The sequence below is a fragment of the Lagopus leucura genome, unplaced genomic scaffold (genome assembly GCF_019238085.1).
Source record: "Lagopus leucura isolate 7727_CA_CO unplaced genomic scaffold, USGS_WTPT01 Super-Scaffold_100021, whole genome shotgun sequence".
Taxonomy (NCBI): domain Eukaryota; kingdom Metazoa; phylum Chordata; class Aves; order Galliformes; family Phasianidae; genus Lagopus; species Lagopus leucura.
The window spans coordinates 12,084,802-12,100,254 of NW_024962274.1; the positions used below are offsets into that span (position 1 = coordinate 12,084,802).

At 51.8% G+C, this 15,453-nt stretch overlaps 1 protein-coding gene across 1 annotated transcript; it reads left to right on the top strand.

Moving 5' to 3' along the window:
* The first annotated feature begins 996 nt into the window (after positions 1-996).
* KY (kyphoscoliosis peptidase) lies at positions 997-13,619 on the top strand. Its single transcript, XM_042878597.1, has 12 exons — positions 997-1,454; positions 2,058-2,120; positions 2,809-2,871; positions 4,407-4,481; positions 4,643-4,684; positions 5,009-5,059; positions 5,825-5,907; positions 6,180-6,288; positions 7,347-7,464; positions 10,132-10,320; positions 10,881-11,071; positions 11,798-13,619. Exons 1-12 carry the CDS (start codon positions 1,289-1,291, stop codon positions 12,700-12,702), a joined length of 2,055 nt encoding a protein of 684 aa, XP_042734531.1. The 5' UTR covers positions 997-1,288; the 3' UTR covers positions 12,703-13,619.
* Positions 13,620-15,453: the final 1,834 nt, after the last annotated feature.

Below are 15,453 nucleotides of genomic sequence, written 5' to 3' on the forward strand. Positions count from 1 at the left end.
AGGCAGGTCATGGTGATGGCAGAGCGATGCTGTTGGCTGAAATGACCGAGTCACTGTTGAAAGAAAGAAAACTTCAACACAACCACGGACAAAATGCATCGGTTCTGCTCCCAGTTCCCATGGATTTCTTCCACTGGGGGCTTGCAGCACTCGGGCTCATAACCATGATGTAACTCAGCTGCAGCAGTGCTGCCTTCTTTTGTCAGTGGCTTCTGCCCGGATTTGTCCCTAGTGATGCTGTACCACCACCTTCCTGGCAATGGAAAGGAGCCATGCAAAGAGGATGGGAGCATGCAGTGAGGAAAGCACCAGGATGGGAAGCAGCAGCAGAGTGTGTCATGTTGGTGGGTAGACATTGGCGCAAGACGGACAGCAGGATGAAGCGGACAGGCAGCCCAGGAGGGCGAAGGGCTGAAACCACAGCGGCTGCCCATGGGAGAGGGATGGCAGGGAGGAAAGGGTGCTGCGGGCAGGGGAGCCAGGCGAGCAGCGCTAAAGGCCAGCAGGCAGGTGGCGAAGCAGCGACCAGAAAGTCACCGCAGCCATAAATCTCAGGGAGCGGAGACGGGCAAGCCCCAGGTGGCTTGGCAAGGCTGCTGGCGAGCCCAGCGGTGCCCAGGCGGTCCGGCCAGCAGCCGCACAGTGGGACAGAGGCCAGAGATAAAATTAGAAAAGCGTTTCCCTGCCAGCCCCGGAGCCGCTAACCCTGCAGCGCTGCCCTGTTTTTGGGCTGGGGGTGTCGCTGGAAAAGTAGGATTTTTTGCTCAATGCCGCTCCCGCTCGGTGCCTCTGCAGCGGGAGGGGGGTGGGAGGATGATTTGCTCTTTCGGGACAGCCCGTTTGGCAGCAGGCAGCTACCCCTGCTCGCTCTGCTCTGTGCACCAGGCGTGGTGGAGAGGCAGATCTCCCCACCCCGTAGCGGCTGCCGGTGCATTCTGATTCCAGCGGCTCTTCCCAACCACGCCGGGCTGCAGCTCCTCTCTCAGCAGCGCAGGTTATGATTATTTCTGTCCCTAAGCATCCTTTAAGTTTCCACTTGGGGACAGAATCAGAAGGGAAAGCCTTTTAAGGATTTCTGCCCGCTGGGGAAAGCGAATCCCCCCCAAGCCAAGAGAGCTTGCGAGGGGGATTTGAGTGCAGGCAAGTGCTCAAAGCCGAAAGGGCAGAGAGAGGGGAGGGGGAGCCCAGGGCACGCTCTGAAACCAGAGCCCCCGGCCGAAGCGCGGCTCCTTCCCCCGGGCAGGTCGTTCTCTGCCTCCTGGCCGCGCTCGGCTTTGGCAGAGCACGGATGGTGACCGAGCGAGGCAGCTCGGCGCGGCGGCAGCTCAGCGGTGGCCCTGCCGCCATGGGGACCGTAGAGCTGAAGGACGGTGCCGACGCCGTGGCGATCAACCTGCTGCTCATCGTCCGCCCCGAGCGGAAAGGGCAGAGGGACGGACTGACGGACGGCGCAGGTAAAGCCTTGTCCCAGGGAGGGGAGGGCGGCAGGTGCCGCGCCGGCTGGGGGCAAGGAGCTTTGGAGCAGGGCTCGGGCTTTTCGCATTCCACCTGTTGCATTAAAAACAACAACAACAACAACAAAACCCTAAACTTTTTTTGCAGGAGAGCCGATTTCTCCTGCACGCTGCTGGTGTGTGCCGCTGTGCACCCCGTCCTGCCCCGTGAGCACGAGACAAAGCTGCCGGGTGCGAGGGGTGTGAAGGCTTTGTCCCCACAGGTGGCTGCCCAGAGCCATTTATAGGTCCGGTGCCATTTCCCTGGCTCCCAGCCTCCAAGGGGGGGGGTCTTCCGAAAGGCTGAAGCCGTGTTCTGCAAACGTAGGGAATCCTCCCTGCTGGAGGAAAGGGGGGAAAGGGGAGATTCTGCTCGAAGCCCTCAGGGTAAGGCTGACTGCTGTGTTGATGCCCGCTGGTTTGGGAATTGATAGCAGGAGAGAAGGGAGCTGCATGGAGAGACCCGATCGCCGTGCTTGTCCGCACATTTATGTGGGAAATAACGCCCAGCTGACACCCCGCTGTGCCAGCACTGCCTGCCAACCTCGTATTTGTGTTGTACAGGTCTGAAGGATGATGGAAATGGAAACAGCAGACCGCAGCCACCTCCAAAGAGAGACTTCAGCGGTACGTTGTCTTCTCATCCTGCATGTGGGGAAACCCCGCTATCAAAAAGCAGCATGCAGTGTCCATCCTCCAGTGTTTGGTGCCCAGCTCTGCAACGTGCTGGGAGCAACCTGTCCCCTTCCAGCGCTCCGTAGGCTTTGCAGGGCACAAGATTCTTGGGTCACTGGGGGGTGGGATTCTTGGGTCACCTCCATGTTCTCCTCACACTGCAGCCGAGATGCGTGTTGATGACATTGGTGACGGAGGTGTTGGAAGGGCAGGTAGCTCTTTCAACCCCTTGGTACCACATGGATTAATGAGTCCCCCCTTTATCATCCACATTACCATCTCAGTGGGCCACCTTCTTCCCCACGTAGTACAGAGCAAACCTGCAGGATCCTCAGCTTTCCCAAGAGCCCCACGCTGCCCATACACCCCCAAGGTCTGGGACAGCCCAACATTTTGGCTGCGCCCAGTGTGGTGAATGCACATCTGGGCATCTTCCACCCTTGAGGGTATGCAAGCTCCCATGGCCCCTGTTCACATCACCCCATGCCATCACCTCATCCTGCACCACCATCTCACCCCATTCCATGTCCCACCCAGCACCACATGCAAGCCCTCATCCACATCCATACTGCTCTGCAGAGCTGACACTGGCCTCTCTGCTCTCCTCATGGCACTCAGCTGTCTATCTTCTTACAAACAGGCCAACAAGCCCCCAAGGAGCTCCACAAGCAGAAGCAAACTGTTACTTCCTACACTAATGAAGGTAAGTGGCCACCCAAGGGACATGAGTTTTCCAGAGCAGAGATTTGGGGATCTCCTGTTCAAGCAGTTTTGTAACAAAACATGCTGGGTCAGCCCAAACTAGCAAAAAATGCCCTACAATGATCCCACAGGAACTCAGAAAGTCCTTAGGTCCTTCCAGTCCCAAGCACTGGGGCACAGCAATACCTCTGAATGCTTCTTTTGGACTTCTAAGGACTGTTAAGTTGTTCCCAACGTAGCTACAGGAAGCAGACAAGTGCCCATGAATCCCATACCACAGACACAAAGTCAGGAGGCACGTAGGGACATTGGCAAAGGGCCACCAGTGCCCTGCATCCTCTCAGAGTGGGTCAGCATTGCCATCACCCCCTGACCTCCAAGGGCAAGGAGGGTGCAGGGCAAGGAGCCGTCCCACAGCAGAGCAGGGCCAGCTGCACCCCAAAGAAGTCATTGGCCCACAGGATTAGTTTTTATCATTTTTTAAGTGCCGAACTTACTGGAAGGAGGCATCCCACCATGCTAAATTTGTTTCTGGAAGAAAAAAAAACATTAAAAATCTAATTAAAAAAAAAAGAGAGAGAGAGAGAGAAAGGGGAAGTTGTTGGCAAGTAAAATGCCCACAAAATCCAAAGATAAAAATAATCTTGAAAAATAAAAAAGCACCCCTTCAAATATAAAACCCTAAGGAAATCATGGTATGCGCCCAAAGGGACGCTGCTGAGAAGCAACTGCATAAGGAGGGCTGAACCCCCTTACATGCTTGCCCCAGAGCACAGCCTCTGTCAGACAGCCTGGGTAACTCCTTGTAAGACTTCCTGACTTGTTCCTTCCAGTTCTCCCTTATGGCCAGAGCAGAGCTTTGAGCAAAGACCCCCAGTCTCCAGCGAAGCAGTTGGGAGCACCCTGGTGTGCAGAGCACCGTGCTCCCAGCCACTGCTGCCCCTCACAGGCAGTGGCCTTTGCCAAAGGCTCTCGTATCCCAAGCCAAGTCATTTCCATAGCTTTGAGCCTTTTTATGTGTTATTCCGAGAAAAATCAATGAAAGCCATTGATTCTCTGTTTACCGTATCTCCATCAAGGACTATTTAATAGGGCAATAAACCTCTTCTTCAGGCTGCCACATGATCCTCACTGAGGACTTCTGCTTTATCGCCTGTTACACTATAACAGACCGCCTTCTTCTTTTTTCTTTTTTTCTTTATGAGAACTGGGAAAAATTAGATTTTTTTGAGATCTACATTAGGAGCCACCCTGGGCTTTCTTATGGTATGGTTTATTTGTTCTGCCAGGAAAGTGCAGAGCTCTGGTCCCTTCACAGGGCCAGAGGTGCTGCCTGTTTTGCTACAGCTGAGCCATTTCAGTTGGACTTAATGACCTTGGAGGTCCACCCCAACCCGGGTGACCCCATGATTCTAGATTTGGGCAAACATGACCTGGGCTTGGCTCACGGACCCCTTGGCTTGATGCCACTCACCTTCCCGTTCTCTTGCTGATTAGAGCTCCTTTTCCCACTGTGTTTGTCACCATTTCTTTCAGGAACCCACGTGACAGTGGAGATCCATCCCAAGGGCACCTCCCCGCAGTTCTTCAAGAAGCTCTCCTTTGGGAAAGGTACGTTCCTGGCTGGGGAACCACCATGGCCATAGCACAGAGGACATCCCTCCCTCTGCAGGTGTCACCTCTCTGAGCCAGGGAAACATTGCACCCCTATGCCAGGTGCCGACTGCCATAACCTCACAGTGCCTTCGAAAATTGTGTTGGTGTCATTACAGGTCCCCGGAGATTGCCCAGCCTGAGAGGCCAGGACAACAAAGGTGAGGCTGCCGGCCACCACACAGCCCCATGCTGGGGGGTTGGCCCTGGAAGGAACCCAATCCCACCTCTGTCACTGGGACTGTCACCTCAAAGCTCTGGAGATGCCACCAGCCCCTGGGCCAGGTGCCACTGCACATCCTTCAGGCCATTCATGGTTTGGCTGGCATCTGATGTCTCCAGCCTTGGGGTTGCAATGGGAGACATCCAGCAGCCAAGGAGCACAGAGCACAGGGATAGCCTGGGGACTCAGAATTCATCTATTTCTCTTTCTTCTTCACTTGCCAAGACCTGCTCACCTCACACTTTCTTGTGTTGTCTTCCAGCTTTTGAAAGGACCGAAGCCCCAAGGCCACCCAGTGCAAAAGACCTGCATGGTAACTATCTGCTGCATCCCGTCCCACATTGGCCCCAGGTAGAATCATAGAATCATTTGAGTGGGAAGGAACCCTTAAGGACCATTTAGCCCAATTCCCCTGCAATGAACAGGGACACCTACAGCTCCATCAGGTTCTCAGAGCCCCATCCAGCCTGACCTTGGGTGTTTACAAGGACAGGACATCCACCACATCTCTGGGCAACCTGTGCCAGTGCCAGGTAGGAATCCCATCACTCCTAAAAGCTCCTGCAGGGCACAAAGCAGTGATCTGATTTGTACTACCATGACCACATCCACCTTCCCAGTCCTCCATACATCCATAGTGGCTTTGGGACCATCACACACTGGAGGTGTTCTCACAACTCCGTGCCCCGATGCCAGTGCTGCAGCCAGGACCTGTGCTCACCTCCCAGCTGCCCAGCTAACACGCTGAGCTACTCCAGACCTCACATCTGCGCTAAGCTTTTGCAGCTATAACCTGACAAAGATGAAAACTGATAACCAATTTTAAGAAAATATCCAGCTCCCAAAAGGCGACAAGTAATTTTCGGAGCAGTATGTACCAGGAACATTCAAACACATAAATCTGCTTTCTCTCCCCTATCGTCAGCCTAATAGCCCTTTGCAGGGAAAGCTGAGATAAACAAGGCTCTGCCTGCACGGGTGCCCTCACACTCGCTGTCCCTGAGCACCCACTGCTGCCATTCCCTCAGGCAGGAGCAGCCCTCCCTTCCCCAGACAATGACCGCTTGTTTCTTCCCAGTGTATCCATGGGACAAATCCTCTCTGAAATCCCTGGCAGTGGATCTACAGAAATTTGAGAAGCTGGATGCCTATGCATTAAAAGTAAGTCTCACTTGTGCCTCCGTCCCTCTTCCCTGCACACATCAGCAACAAACACCCCTCTTTGGGAGGGAACCTGTGACCAAAAATACATCTTGCTCAAAACGTGGAATTAGAGCTTTGTATTTCTATATTTAATGAAGCTCAAGCCACAGCAGTGTGCGTGCTGGCAGGTGGGCTCTCAGCAGCTTTAGCAGGACTGGGATGAAGAAGGCAGGGGATCCACACTGCAGTGCTTTTTCATGCCAGTCTCACAACGCTTCCTCTTCCACCAGGTGAACACCAAGAGCAGCGTAGAGGAGCTCGTCCAAACCCTGCTTAAACAAGCCCGGACCGACCTGGAGAAAGTCCGTGTCATCTGGATGTGGATATGCCACCATATAGGTAAGCTGGGATCTTCCACTGAGAAGATAACACTGCTGCTCCTGCTCCCATTACGCAGCTGTTGTAATTTACTCTGTATTTTGTGAGTGGTTGGTGGAAGGAAGTGGTCATGGCATTGAGCTATTGGAGTTCAGCAAGCATCTAGACAGCACTTTCAGACACAGGGTGATTTTTTGGGTGGTGCTGCATGGGACCAGGGGTTGGACTCAGTAATCCTTATGGGTCCTCAGGACAGCCTATGATTTACCCAGAAATGCACCCAGAGTTTATTCCACCACCTCTGCTTCCACGCTCCCCATCCTAGCACTGCAGGACCCTGTAAGGTTTGCGTGCACATGATTTCTTACTATCTGATGGCTCTGCCACCCCTACACAATTTACTGAAAGATGCAACCACAGCAGTCCCACCAGCAAAGCAGCTGGAGCATGAAGACACGCTGTCAGGCACCAGAAGTCAGTTGTCACATCCAGAACCCTTCTGCCCCACCAGAAGTTTTGTCCTCACTACTGCCCTGAATCCAGTTTCCAGCAGGTTCCTAATGGTGTTTCTCTGATGGACACATCAGAGCAGGACCTCAGAGAGGCCAGCTTTCATAAAACCTGTTTGGTTGCTGTTTCTGCCAATATCAACACCCTTCTGACCCCATGGGAACCACCGTCATGAGTCTCCCTTGCTTCTTCCTCCCAAACCCCAAAACAAGCGAAACTGGAGTTTCAGGAGTAACCAAGATGTAAAGAGAAGGAAGGAAGCAGAAGGGAAACCTCTCCCAGCCGGAGAGTGTGATGGTGGCTAACTGGATTTCCAGGTTGCTTGCATTTTGCAAGAGCAGTGAGGTACTGGAACGGCTGCACAGGGAGGTGGTGGGGTCACCATCCCTGCCTGGAGGTATTCAGAACCGTGGGGACGTGGCACTGAGGGACGTGAGCAGTGGGCAAGATGGGGGTGGGCTGGGGTTGGACTCACCCTGGTTGTGCTCACAGAGATGGAAGCAGTACCAGCACTGCCCCCACGCTGCCTGGGGCCTTGGGATGAACTTTGGCTGTCTTCCTTCCTGCAGAGTACGACGTAGTGGGCTTCCATAACAAAAGCCTGCGGCTGTGCGAACCCACGGACGTGCTGCGGACCGGGAAGAGCGTCTGTGAGGGATACGCTGGGCTCTTCCAGCAAATGTGCAGGTAAATTAAGCTCAGGAGCATTCAATGCCAAGGAGGGTTAACATCTGTTGTCATCTGTGTGCCTGTTCTGTCTGCCTTTGCATTGACTGATGTGACTTTACGCAGGACGCAGAACTTCAGCTTTCAAACCACGCTGTGGAAAAGCAGCAAGTCCTGGAAAGGTCAATTTGGCTCCCTCCCCACTCCTTCCCCAGCATAATTTGCTTTGTGCCATCTGCTGAGCTTCGCATCGCATTAACATAATGGCAGATGAAAACACGGAGATAATTCGGTTAGCAGAGCCTGGGTTTTTCCTTTGAGTGTCTGCAATTGAAGGTTAAAAGCATGGCAGGACTCAAACCCAAAGGAAGGAGCTGCCTGCAGCACACTGCTGGGGCAGAGTCAGGTGAAGCCCAGCAGGAGCTTCCCCAGCCCTCCTGCCAAAACCCAGGTCCCCACGGCCACACGCTGCTCCCAGCTGCCATCCATTGACCATCAGCCATCAGCAAGGACCATTGGCTTTCCACACCATCCCAAAAAATTTTGGAAGGTTTTCACCGTCAAATTAACAAAATCTAATAGGAAAAGGACCCGTTTTAAAACAGACAAATGCCAAATGCTAATGGTACTAACATGATAGATACCTCCAACCAATATCCCATGGCATCTGATCTTGCTTTTTGAAGAGTAAATTAAAGAAATAGGATGACAAAATATGAATTTATAACCACATCTTACGAACCAGTTATTAGCAGTTAGAAGCAGGGGAAATTATCATCATCTATTCATTAAAAAGCATATGCTTAGTTCATTAAAAACAATCCTTCCAAGGAACTCTCTTCCTATTTAAAGGCTACGTTGGTGCACCCCGCATCTCTCCATTCCAGGCTGGGTAGCAATTCTGGAGGCAGGATGGCTCCCATCACCCAGTCTATCAATGAGCTAAATACTCAGCTCCTTCTCTGAGAAACCATAACCAAAGCCATCTCTTTCTTGCAAGACAACCCCCTCGTTCTCCCTTCTTGTGGGTGAACCCTCCAAGTCTGGAGAAGCCAGACTTGCTTCTTTTTCCAGATGAAATCATCAAAGTCAGCCTGAAATCAAAGGGAAGAAGCTGCCATTGAACTCAAGTGATGCCCGTAGCAAGATCCGGATTGTTTCCTACTCCTTTTGAAGCAGAGAAACAACTCACCACCTTGGTGCACCAAAACACTTAACCACCTTGGTACACCAAACAGATGTCGGCAACTGCTTCTCAGCTCATTTCTTCCAGGTTCAGATCCTTGCATCTCAGTCATTTTCCACCATCACGTTGCCAAGTCAAGCAGGAGATCCTCCATCTTCCCCCTGCGTGGTGAATTTATCTGTGTAAGGTTCTACACAAGAGGCGAGATGAGATCCCACGCGATTCTCACCAAGGCCATTCAGCTCCCACAGGATGCTGTAGCCTGCTTTTGGCCTGGTTAGTATCAGGGACCATCAGTGGGACGTGCTGATCTTCCACTTGGGAACTCTGAACACACTCGAGCACAACTCCTGCAGTGCCATTTCTGGTGCTTAAGTGTGAGCACAGGGCAGGATTCCTCCCGCAGCGTTCTGCCTGCACACCCCAGCTAACAAGAGGTCTGGACAGCCCAGGAGCATCTGGTGCTGCTCCCCATTCCATCAGCAGCACACTGGTGATGCCCATCCCTGAAGGTGCTCAGGGCCAGTCTGGATGGTGCCCTGGGCAGCCTGAGCTGGTGGGGGGCACCCAGCCCACACCCGGGGTTGGGACTGGGTGGGCTGTAAGGTCCCTTCCAGCCCAACCATTGCGTGATGCTATGAAACTGTTTGGGGCCATTCCCCTTACAGCAGCATCAGCTCCAAAATAAAAAGTGCCCCTCCATGAGCAACGCCGAACTGCCAGCGACCAGCCAGTAACCACAGCTATCAGACCTGGCTTCTTTACAACCATGCTAATTATCTTCCCCATAAATGCCACTGTTCCCCTCCCTGAACTCAGCCTGCATTATGCAGCACACACAGTTTGTCACTGAAGGTATCTGCTCCAGCAAACACGCTTCTCAATGAAGAAGAAAAATGTCAATACCGTCCTACACAAAAGACAATCCTCGAAGTGTGGCAAGTTGAGATTAATGCTGAAATGCGATGCTAACATTAGAGTCAAAGCAGAGAGCTCATTAACACACTGCTTATTTCAATCCTATTTACACTTCAACAAGTATTCATTATATATATATATATATATATATATATATATATATATATATATATATATATATAAAGGGAAATGTGTATTCGTTTGTAGCTTGAGCAAGCACAAGGCCACACTGTAAGGAAATGCAATCCGACCCCACAGCACTGTGAGGTCTGAGGCTGAGCCTGCTGCCAAGCACTGGGCTTCCTGTTCCAGAGAGAGCACAGGCACGAGCAAACACACTTTTAATTTGTAATTATGTAGGCTAATTGTGGAGAGCATCAAAGGGATTCCGCTGCAGAACAAGACAGAGAGCAGCATGGCACTCTTGTCTTCGTCCTCCTCCACCAGCCCTTCTGCACTCACGGTGCATCAGGCAGAGGGGCAACTTTCCAAAAAGGACAGAGAAGATCTCCTTCCTCCTGTGGAACACTCCCCAGTGCCTATGCAAAGGCTGAAAGAAAAGCAAAATCCTTGTTCCCTTTCAGTTTTGCAGGGATCCAGTGCATGAAGCTGTCGGGGTACTCCAAGGGCTACGGGTACAAGATTGGGCAGACCTTCCAGGGGAACTCTGACCATGCCTGGAACGCCGTCTACCTCGATGGGAGGTGGCACCTCCTGGACAGCACCTGGGGAAGCGGCACTGTGGACGATACCTCAACCAAGTTCACCTACAGGTAAGGAAATATTCACTGTCTAAGCACAAAGACCTACCACAAAGGTGAGCGAATGGGCATGGGGAAACCAGTGGCAAATTTCATGTGGCACTGCAAGAGCTGAAGCACATGCAGGGGATGGAGCATGCTCCTATGCAGGCAGAAGCTCAGCAGCTTCTGGAGGTGCTACTCGGTTCTTTGCTTCCATTCCTTGTGCTTTGCCTCCATTTAAGCAATGCAAGGAGATGCTGGATTCCTGGCTTTTGGCTGTCCCAGCAAGTGCCTCACTTTCCAATGCCAAGAAGAGCCTTCCTCCATCCCTGGGAGCCTATCATCACAGGGACAGCCACACGCCTTGGTTTTATCCAAAAGCATTTTGCCTTGGAGATGCCATTTTCCAGCACTCTGCCTTGGTGATGGGAGGCTCCGGTCCCTTCTCTCCTTGGAGATCTTCAAACCCACAGCCCTCAGCAGCCCAAAACGCTCCAACTTCCTCCCACAAAACCACCACCACAGCACAGCGGAAGAAATAACTGCTTATCATTACTCATTTTCCTTTCATCTCTTCCTCCTCCTTCCAGATACAACGAGTTTTACTTTCTGACTCACCCGGCTCTCTTCGTGAACAATCACTTCCCAGATAACAGCAACTGGCAGCTCCTCAAACCAACGCTGACACTGAAGCAGTTTGAGAGCAACCTGCAGCACAACAGCGACTTCTACAAGCTGGGGCTTCTGGATGCACACCCACAGACAGCCCTCATCCAGACAGGTAAGCCCTTGTCATGTCAGTACCCACAGTGCAGGATTAGAAGCATTGCTGTTCATCTATTAGTAAATATAACCTGGCAACGAGATTAAAGCCTTTTGCCGAGTTCCAAATTTTGATTTACAGAACAGTGCATAGCCAGGCTCTTCTTTATATTTTATACTGAGCACCCTGAGTGCACCCTGCAGCTCTGACATGCAGAGAACCCTAAATTTGGGGTCACCCTCCCCAACCCCTTAAAGGGCTGCAGGAATTAAGCTGTTCCCCATGAATGCAAAGAACACAGTTAAAACTGAAAGGCAACAACACTGAAGGATTTCATGTCCCCCAGCACACTATGAACGGGTTCGTAGGGCAGCAGAGGATCTCATGTCTGTGTGCCTTTCTCCAAAGCTCCTTGGGGCAGCTGCTGGGCTGAAATCAGGCTGAGCCCATCAAAGTCAGCCCTCTTCAAGCACACAGGCTGCTGGCACTTGCACTGCACACAGGCTTTCATATTCCACAGGGACACTTTCAGTTTATATTCTACAGGAGCACAACTCCATTCCAGTTTATGTTCTACAGGATTAATGCAGGCTTGCGAGCCAAGGCCACTCGGACCTTGCTCTTTCTGAGGGGCACTGATTTCTGCAGACGGCTGCAGCTCTGTAGAGCAGTGGTTAGGTTCATTTTCCATACAAAAAATGCACTAGAACTCCAATGTGGTTTCTTTTCTTACCTATTTCATAGAAAATGGAACAGCCACCATATCAGTGGAGTGCCGCCCTTCCACACTATTCACCTTTAAGCTGGAGGGAACAGACGAACAAGGCTTGCTGACCTTGCGGAAGCAGGGCATGAAGCTGGAGATCTACCCCCAGAAGACGGGACGCCAAGAGCTGCAGATCTTTGCCAGACCCTCCAAATCCACAGAAGACGTCTACACCTGCGTGCTGGAGTACATTGTGGAGTGCAAGTCCGTGGACAAGAGCAGACGCTTCCCAAAGGACCTGCACCAGCCTGTGGGGCCCAGCTGGTTCACAGAGAAACAGGGCTTCCTGCGGCCCTCGCACCCCGACCCCATCATTCACACCAACGACGGGCGCTGCTCCCTCACCTTCACCATGGGGAAGGACATCAGCATCCTGACCTCGCTGCACACCGACAGCAGCAGCCTGAGCGAGGAGATGAGCAGGCAGCACATCATGCAAATCCACCGCGGCAACCAAGTGGAGTTTAAGGTGCACCTGCCCCACGCGGGGAGCTTCGTTCTGAAGTTCTTCACCAAGAAGAAGTCAGATCCCGGCAGTTACACCTTCGTCTTCAACTACCTCATCACCTGCCTGAACACCGAGGTGAAGTGGCCCGCCTTCCCACTGAGGTACAGCAGGTGGGCAGAGGGCTACGAACTGCTGGAGCCGCTCTCCAGGCTGCTGCCGGCCAACCGCAACGTGCAGTTCAAGCTCAAAATGCAGGGCATATCCAAGGTGCTGGTGCAGGCGGGGGACACCTACACACTGACCCTGAGCAGAGACGGCTTCTGGGAGGGAACCTGCAACACCGCGGGGTGCACGGAGCTCTTTGTCATGGTGCACGAGAACGCCAACCACGGCTACTACTCACATATCCTCAAGTACGACGTTGAGACGCAGTAACGCCTCCTCTTCGTTCCCCGACTCTCCTGCACCACCCAACACACCCCAAAACCAGTACAGCTTTAGGAGATCGTTTGTTCTCCCAAGCAAAGTTGTTCCTTTGGCGTCTTCCTGCAAGACCAAGGCCTCAGAGGAGTACAGAGACAGAAAATCCCATTACAAAGGGATCAACCCCCCACCCAAGTTGCAGTAGCACTGCCCAGGCAACGCTTTGGAGAAACCAGTGGCCATCTGGCCTTGGGCCTTCAGCAGCAATGGTTGCTTTCTAAACTATGGACCATAAGAGAAGTCTTATTACGACTACTTAGAGTAGCACCCTCTGGTTCTGAGCAGCACTATCGGACACGGGGAATTTCAGGTGATTTAAGCCAGGTTTCTTTAGACATCCCAGGAGAGAGAAGTGTTGGGAAGGAGATATAAAGCGACGTTTTCTTGTGCACTTCATTGTCTTACGCATTTTAGGGATACTGCGAAATGACTTCTTACACCGAATCTTAAATTCAATAAACAAAATAATTTTTACCTTTTTATATTAGAGCATTTGAACTGTAAGCACTTTTTTTTTTCCCTGTAATATTAGCACTGTAATCGTATCTCAAGCATAGAGGTGTTCGCGCAATTAAAAATACAGCAAGATGGAGAATAAAGCTCTTGATAATCTTTCCTTCCTCCAATTCGTCTGTGCAGAACTGGAACTGCTGAGCTCACGGGGCTGTGTGAGGCTGAGTGATGGTATGACCACATACAGCACATCCCATAACCTCCCCCTGGAGAACCATAGTGCATACAGCTGTCTGATATGGAGCTCACCAACACACCCTGTAAGGTCAACGTCTTCATACACCTCTGATGTTAGTGTGACCTAATGGACATTGTGTTTGCTCTTGGATTTACAATAAATTTGTTCTGGTTTTGCATTCTGTTTCATTGATGAAATGATACAAACTCCTCCTCGCAAAGATGCAGCATCCTGCACATAAAATGTGTGGGTTATCCCAGTACTTCCCTCATCCCCACCAAGCAGGTGAGAGTTTTTCATACTTTGAGACAAGGAAGCTCCATACATGACATAGAACCATAGAGTCATTAAGGTTGGAAAAGACCCCTCAGTTCCCCAAGTCCAATCCCAGCCCACCCCACCATGCCTACATCCCCCAGCCACATCCCCACAGTTCTGAACACCTCCAGGTGACTGCCCCATCTCCCTGTGCAGCTGTGCAGTGCCTCACTGCTCTTTCTGAGATTGAATTCTTCCTGACATCCAACACGACCTTCCTCTGATGCAACTTGAAGCCATCACCTCTCATCATACTGCAATTATCTGGGACCAACCCCCAGTTTGCCACAGTCTCCTCTCAAGTATAGAGAGTTTGAAGTCCTGCCCTCCTGTGGGCTGGCACTGCCTCAGTGAGCACTGGGTGCCAGCAATGGGCACAAAGGGAACACAGAGGACATTTCCTTGCACATCGTTGCCCTCTGCCTGGTGACATCCTGGGGATCATTCCCTCCTCCCCTGCAAAGTGCTGCAGCGCTCAGACCTTGCAGTGACACGCACGTACATAGGCACAAACATTTAATACTTTAAAGGGAAAAGTGACCAAAAAGCACTTTTACAGCCACAACTGCAGCATGCTGGAGGCAGGCAGAGCCTGCAGCAGCTTCAGAGACACTGCCCTGCTGCAAAGAGAACTACCACAACCAAATTGCCACCTTTGTCTTGCAAGCATAAAGCAAACATCTGGCTCAGCATCTCATCAACATCTCAGATGTGTAAAAGATTCTCTGGTGCTACTGGAAGCATGAGTTCAAAGGCAAAAAAAACCCACCCTTCTCCTCGTTCATTAGCAATACAGCTGGCACTCATCACAGGGGCTGTATGATGCCATGAAGGCACAGGGAAGCACCTGCAGAACATGGCACCCCTGGATGAAAGGGGCTCAGAGGCCTTGCTGTGACACCTTCCCCCAGCACAAACACAGCTCTGCCTCCTCCCCTTTGTGAGAGAAATGCACGTTCCCCAGCAGAGATGAGGAGAGCATGTCTGGCAGTGTGGATAACCCACAGCCAACCCACACGGGAGCTGGGCCAGGCTCTAACCCAGCAGCTCCCCTGCAGCCAGCTGTCCTCTTTAGAACAACCTTTTACAGCTCACCCCGGTTTTTGTCTAAACACCCCGTCACCAACAAGTCCTTACCTGAGATGTGGATGTTCCAGGAACGCCAACCTGTGGGCAGCTCTGAGCACGAACTCAGGCCAAAGCTGTTTGTAAAACACATGACCACGCGGGCAGGCAAATGACTCACTGTGTAAATGGCACAGAGAGAACTCAGGATGGATCTGAAGGTTTCATCTTTGTTCAAAGAACTGCAGAAGAAAGGCAAAATAAAAGGACGTGTTGATTCAGAAGTCCTCCACCTTTCCAATTCTGGAATGCAGAACTGCCCAGCAATGCACTGGCCCAGTTTTGGCATGTCAGGAAGGCTGCAGCCCGCCTGCAGGCATCACCTTGCTGAACACATCTGCCAAACCCAATGGAAAAGAATTGGAAAGTGAGGGATGCTTCTGTGCCTACGTTTGTCCATGCAGAGGTTGTAAAGGCTCAACTATGGGAAGAGTTGCAGTACACCTCTCTGGAAGAAAGGCAACTCCACAGCAAACAAGTTCTCTCACTCAATTTGTTGAGCAAGGACTCAAGGAACAGATCTTAGATGTATTCCAGTGCTGCAATTCAACCTGACTGGAAAGTGTCCA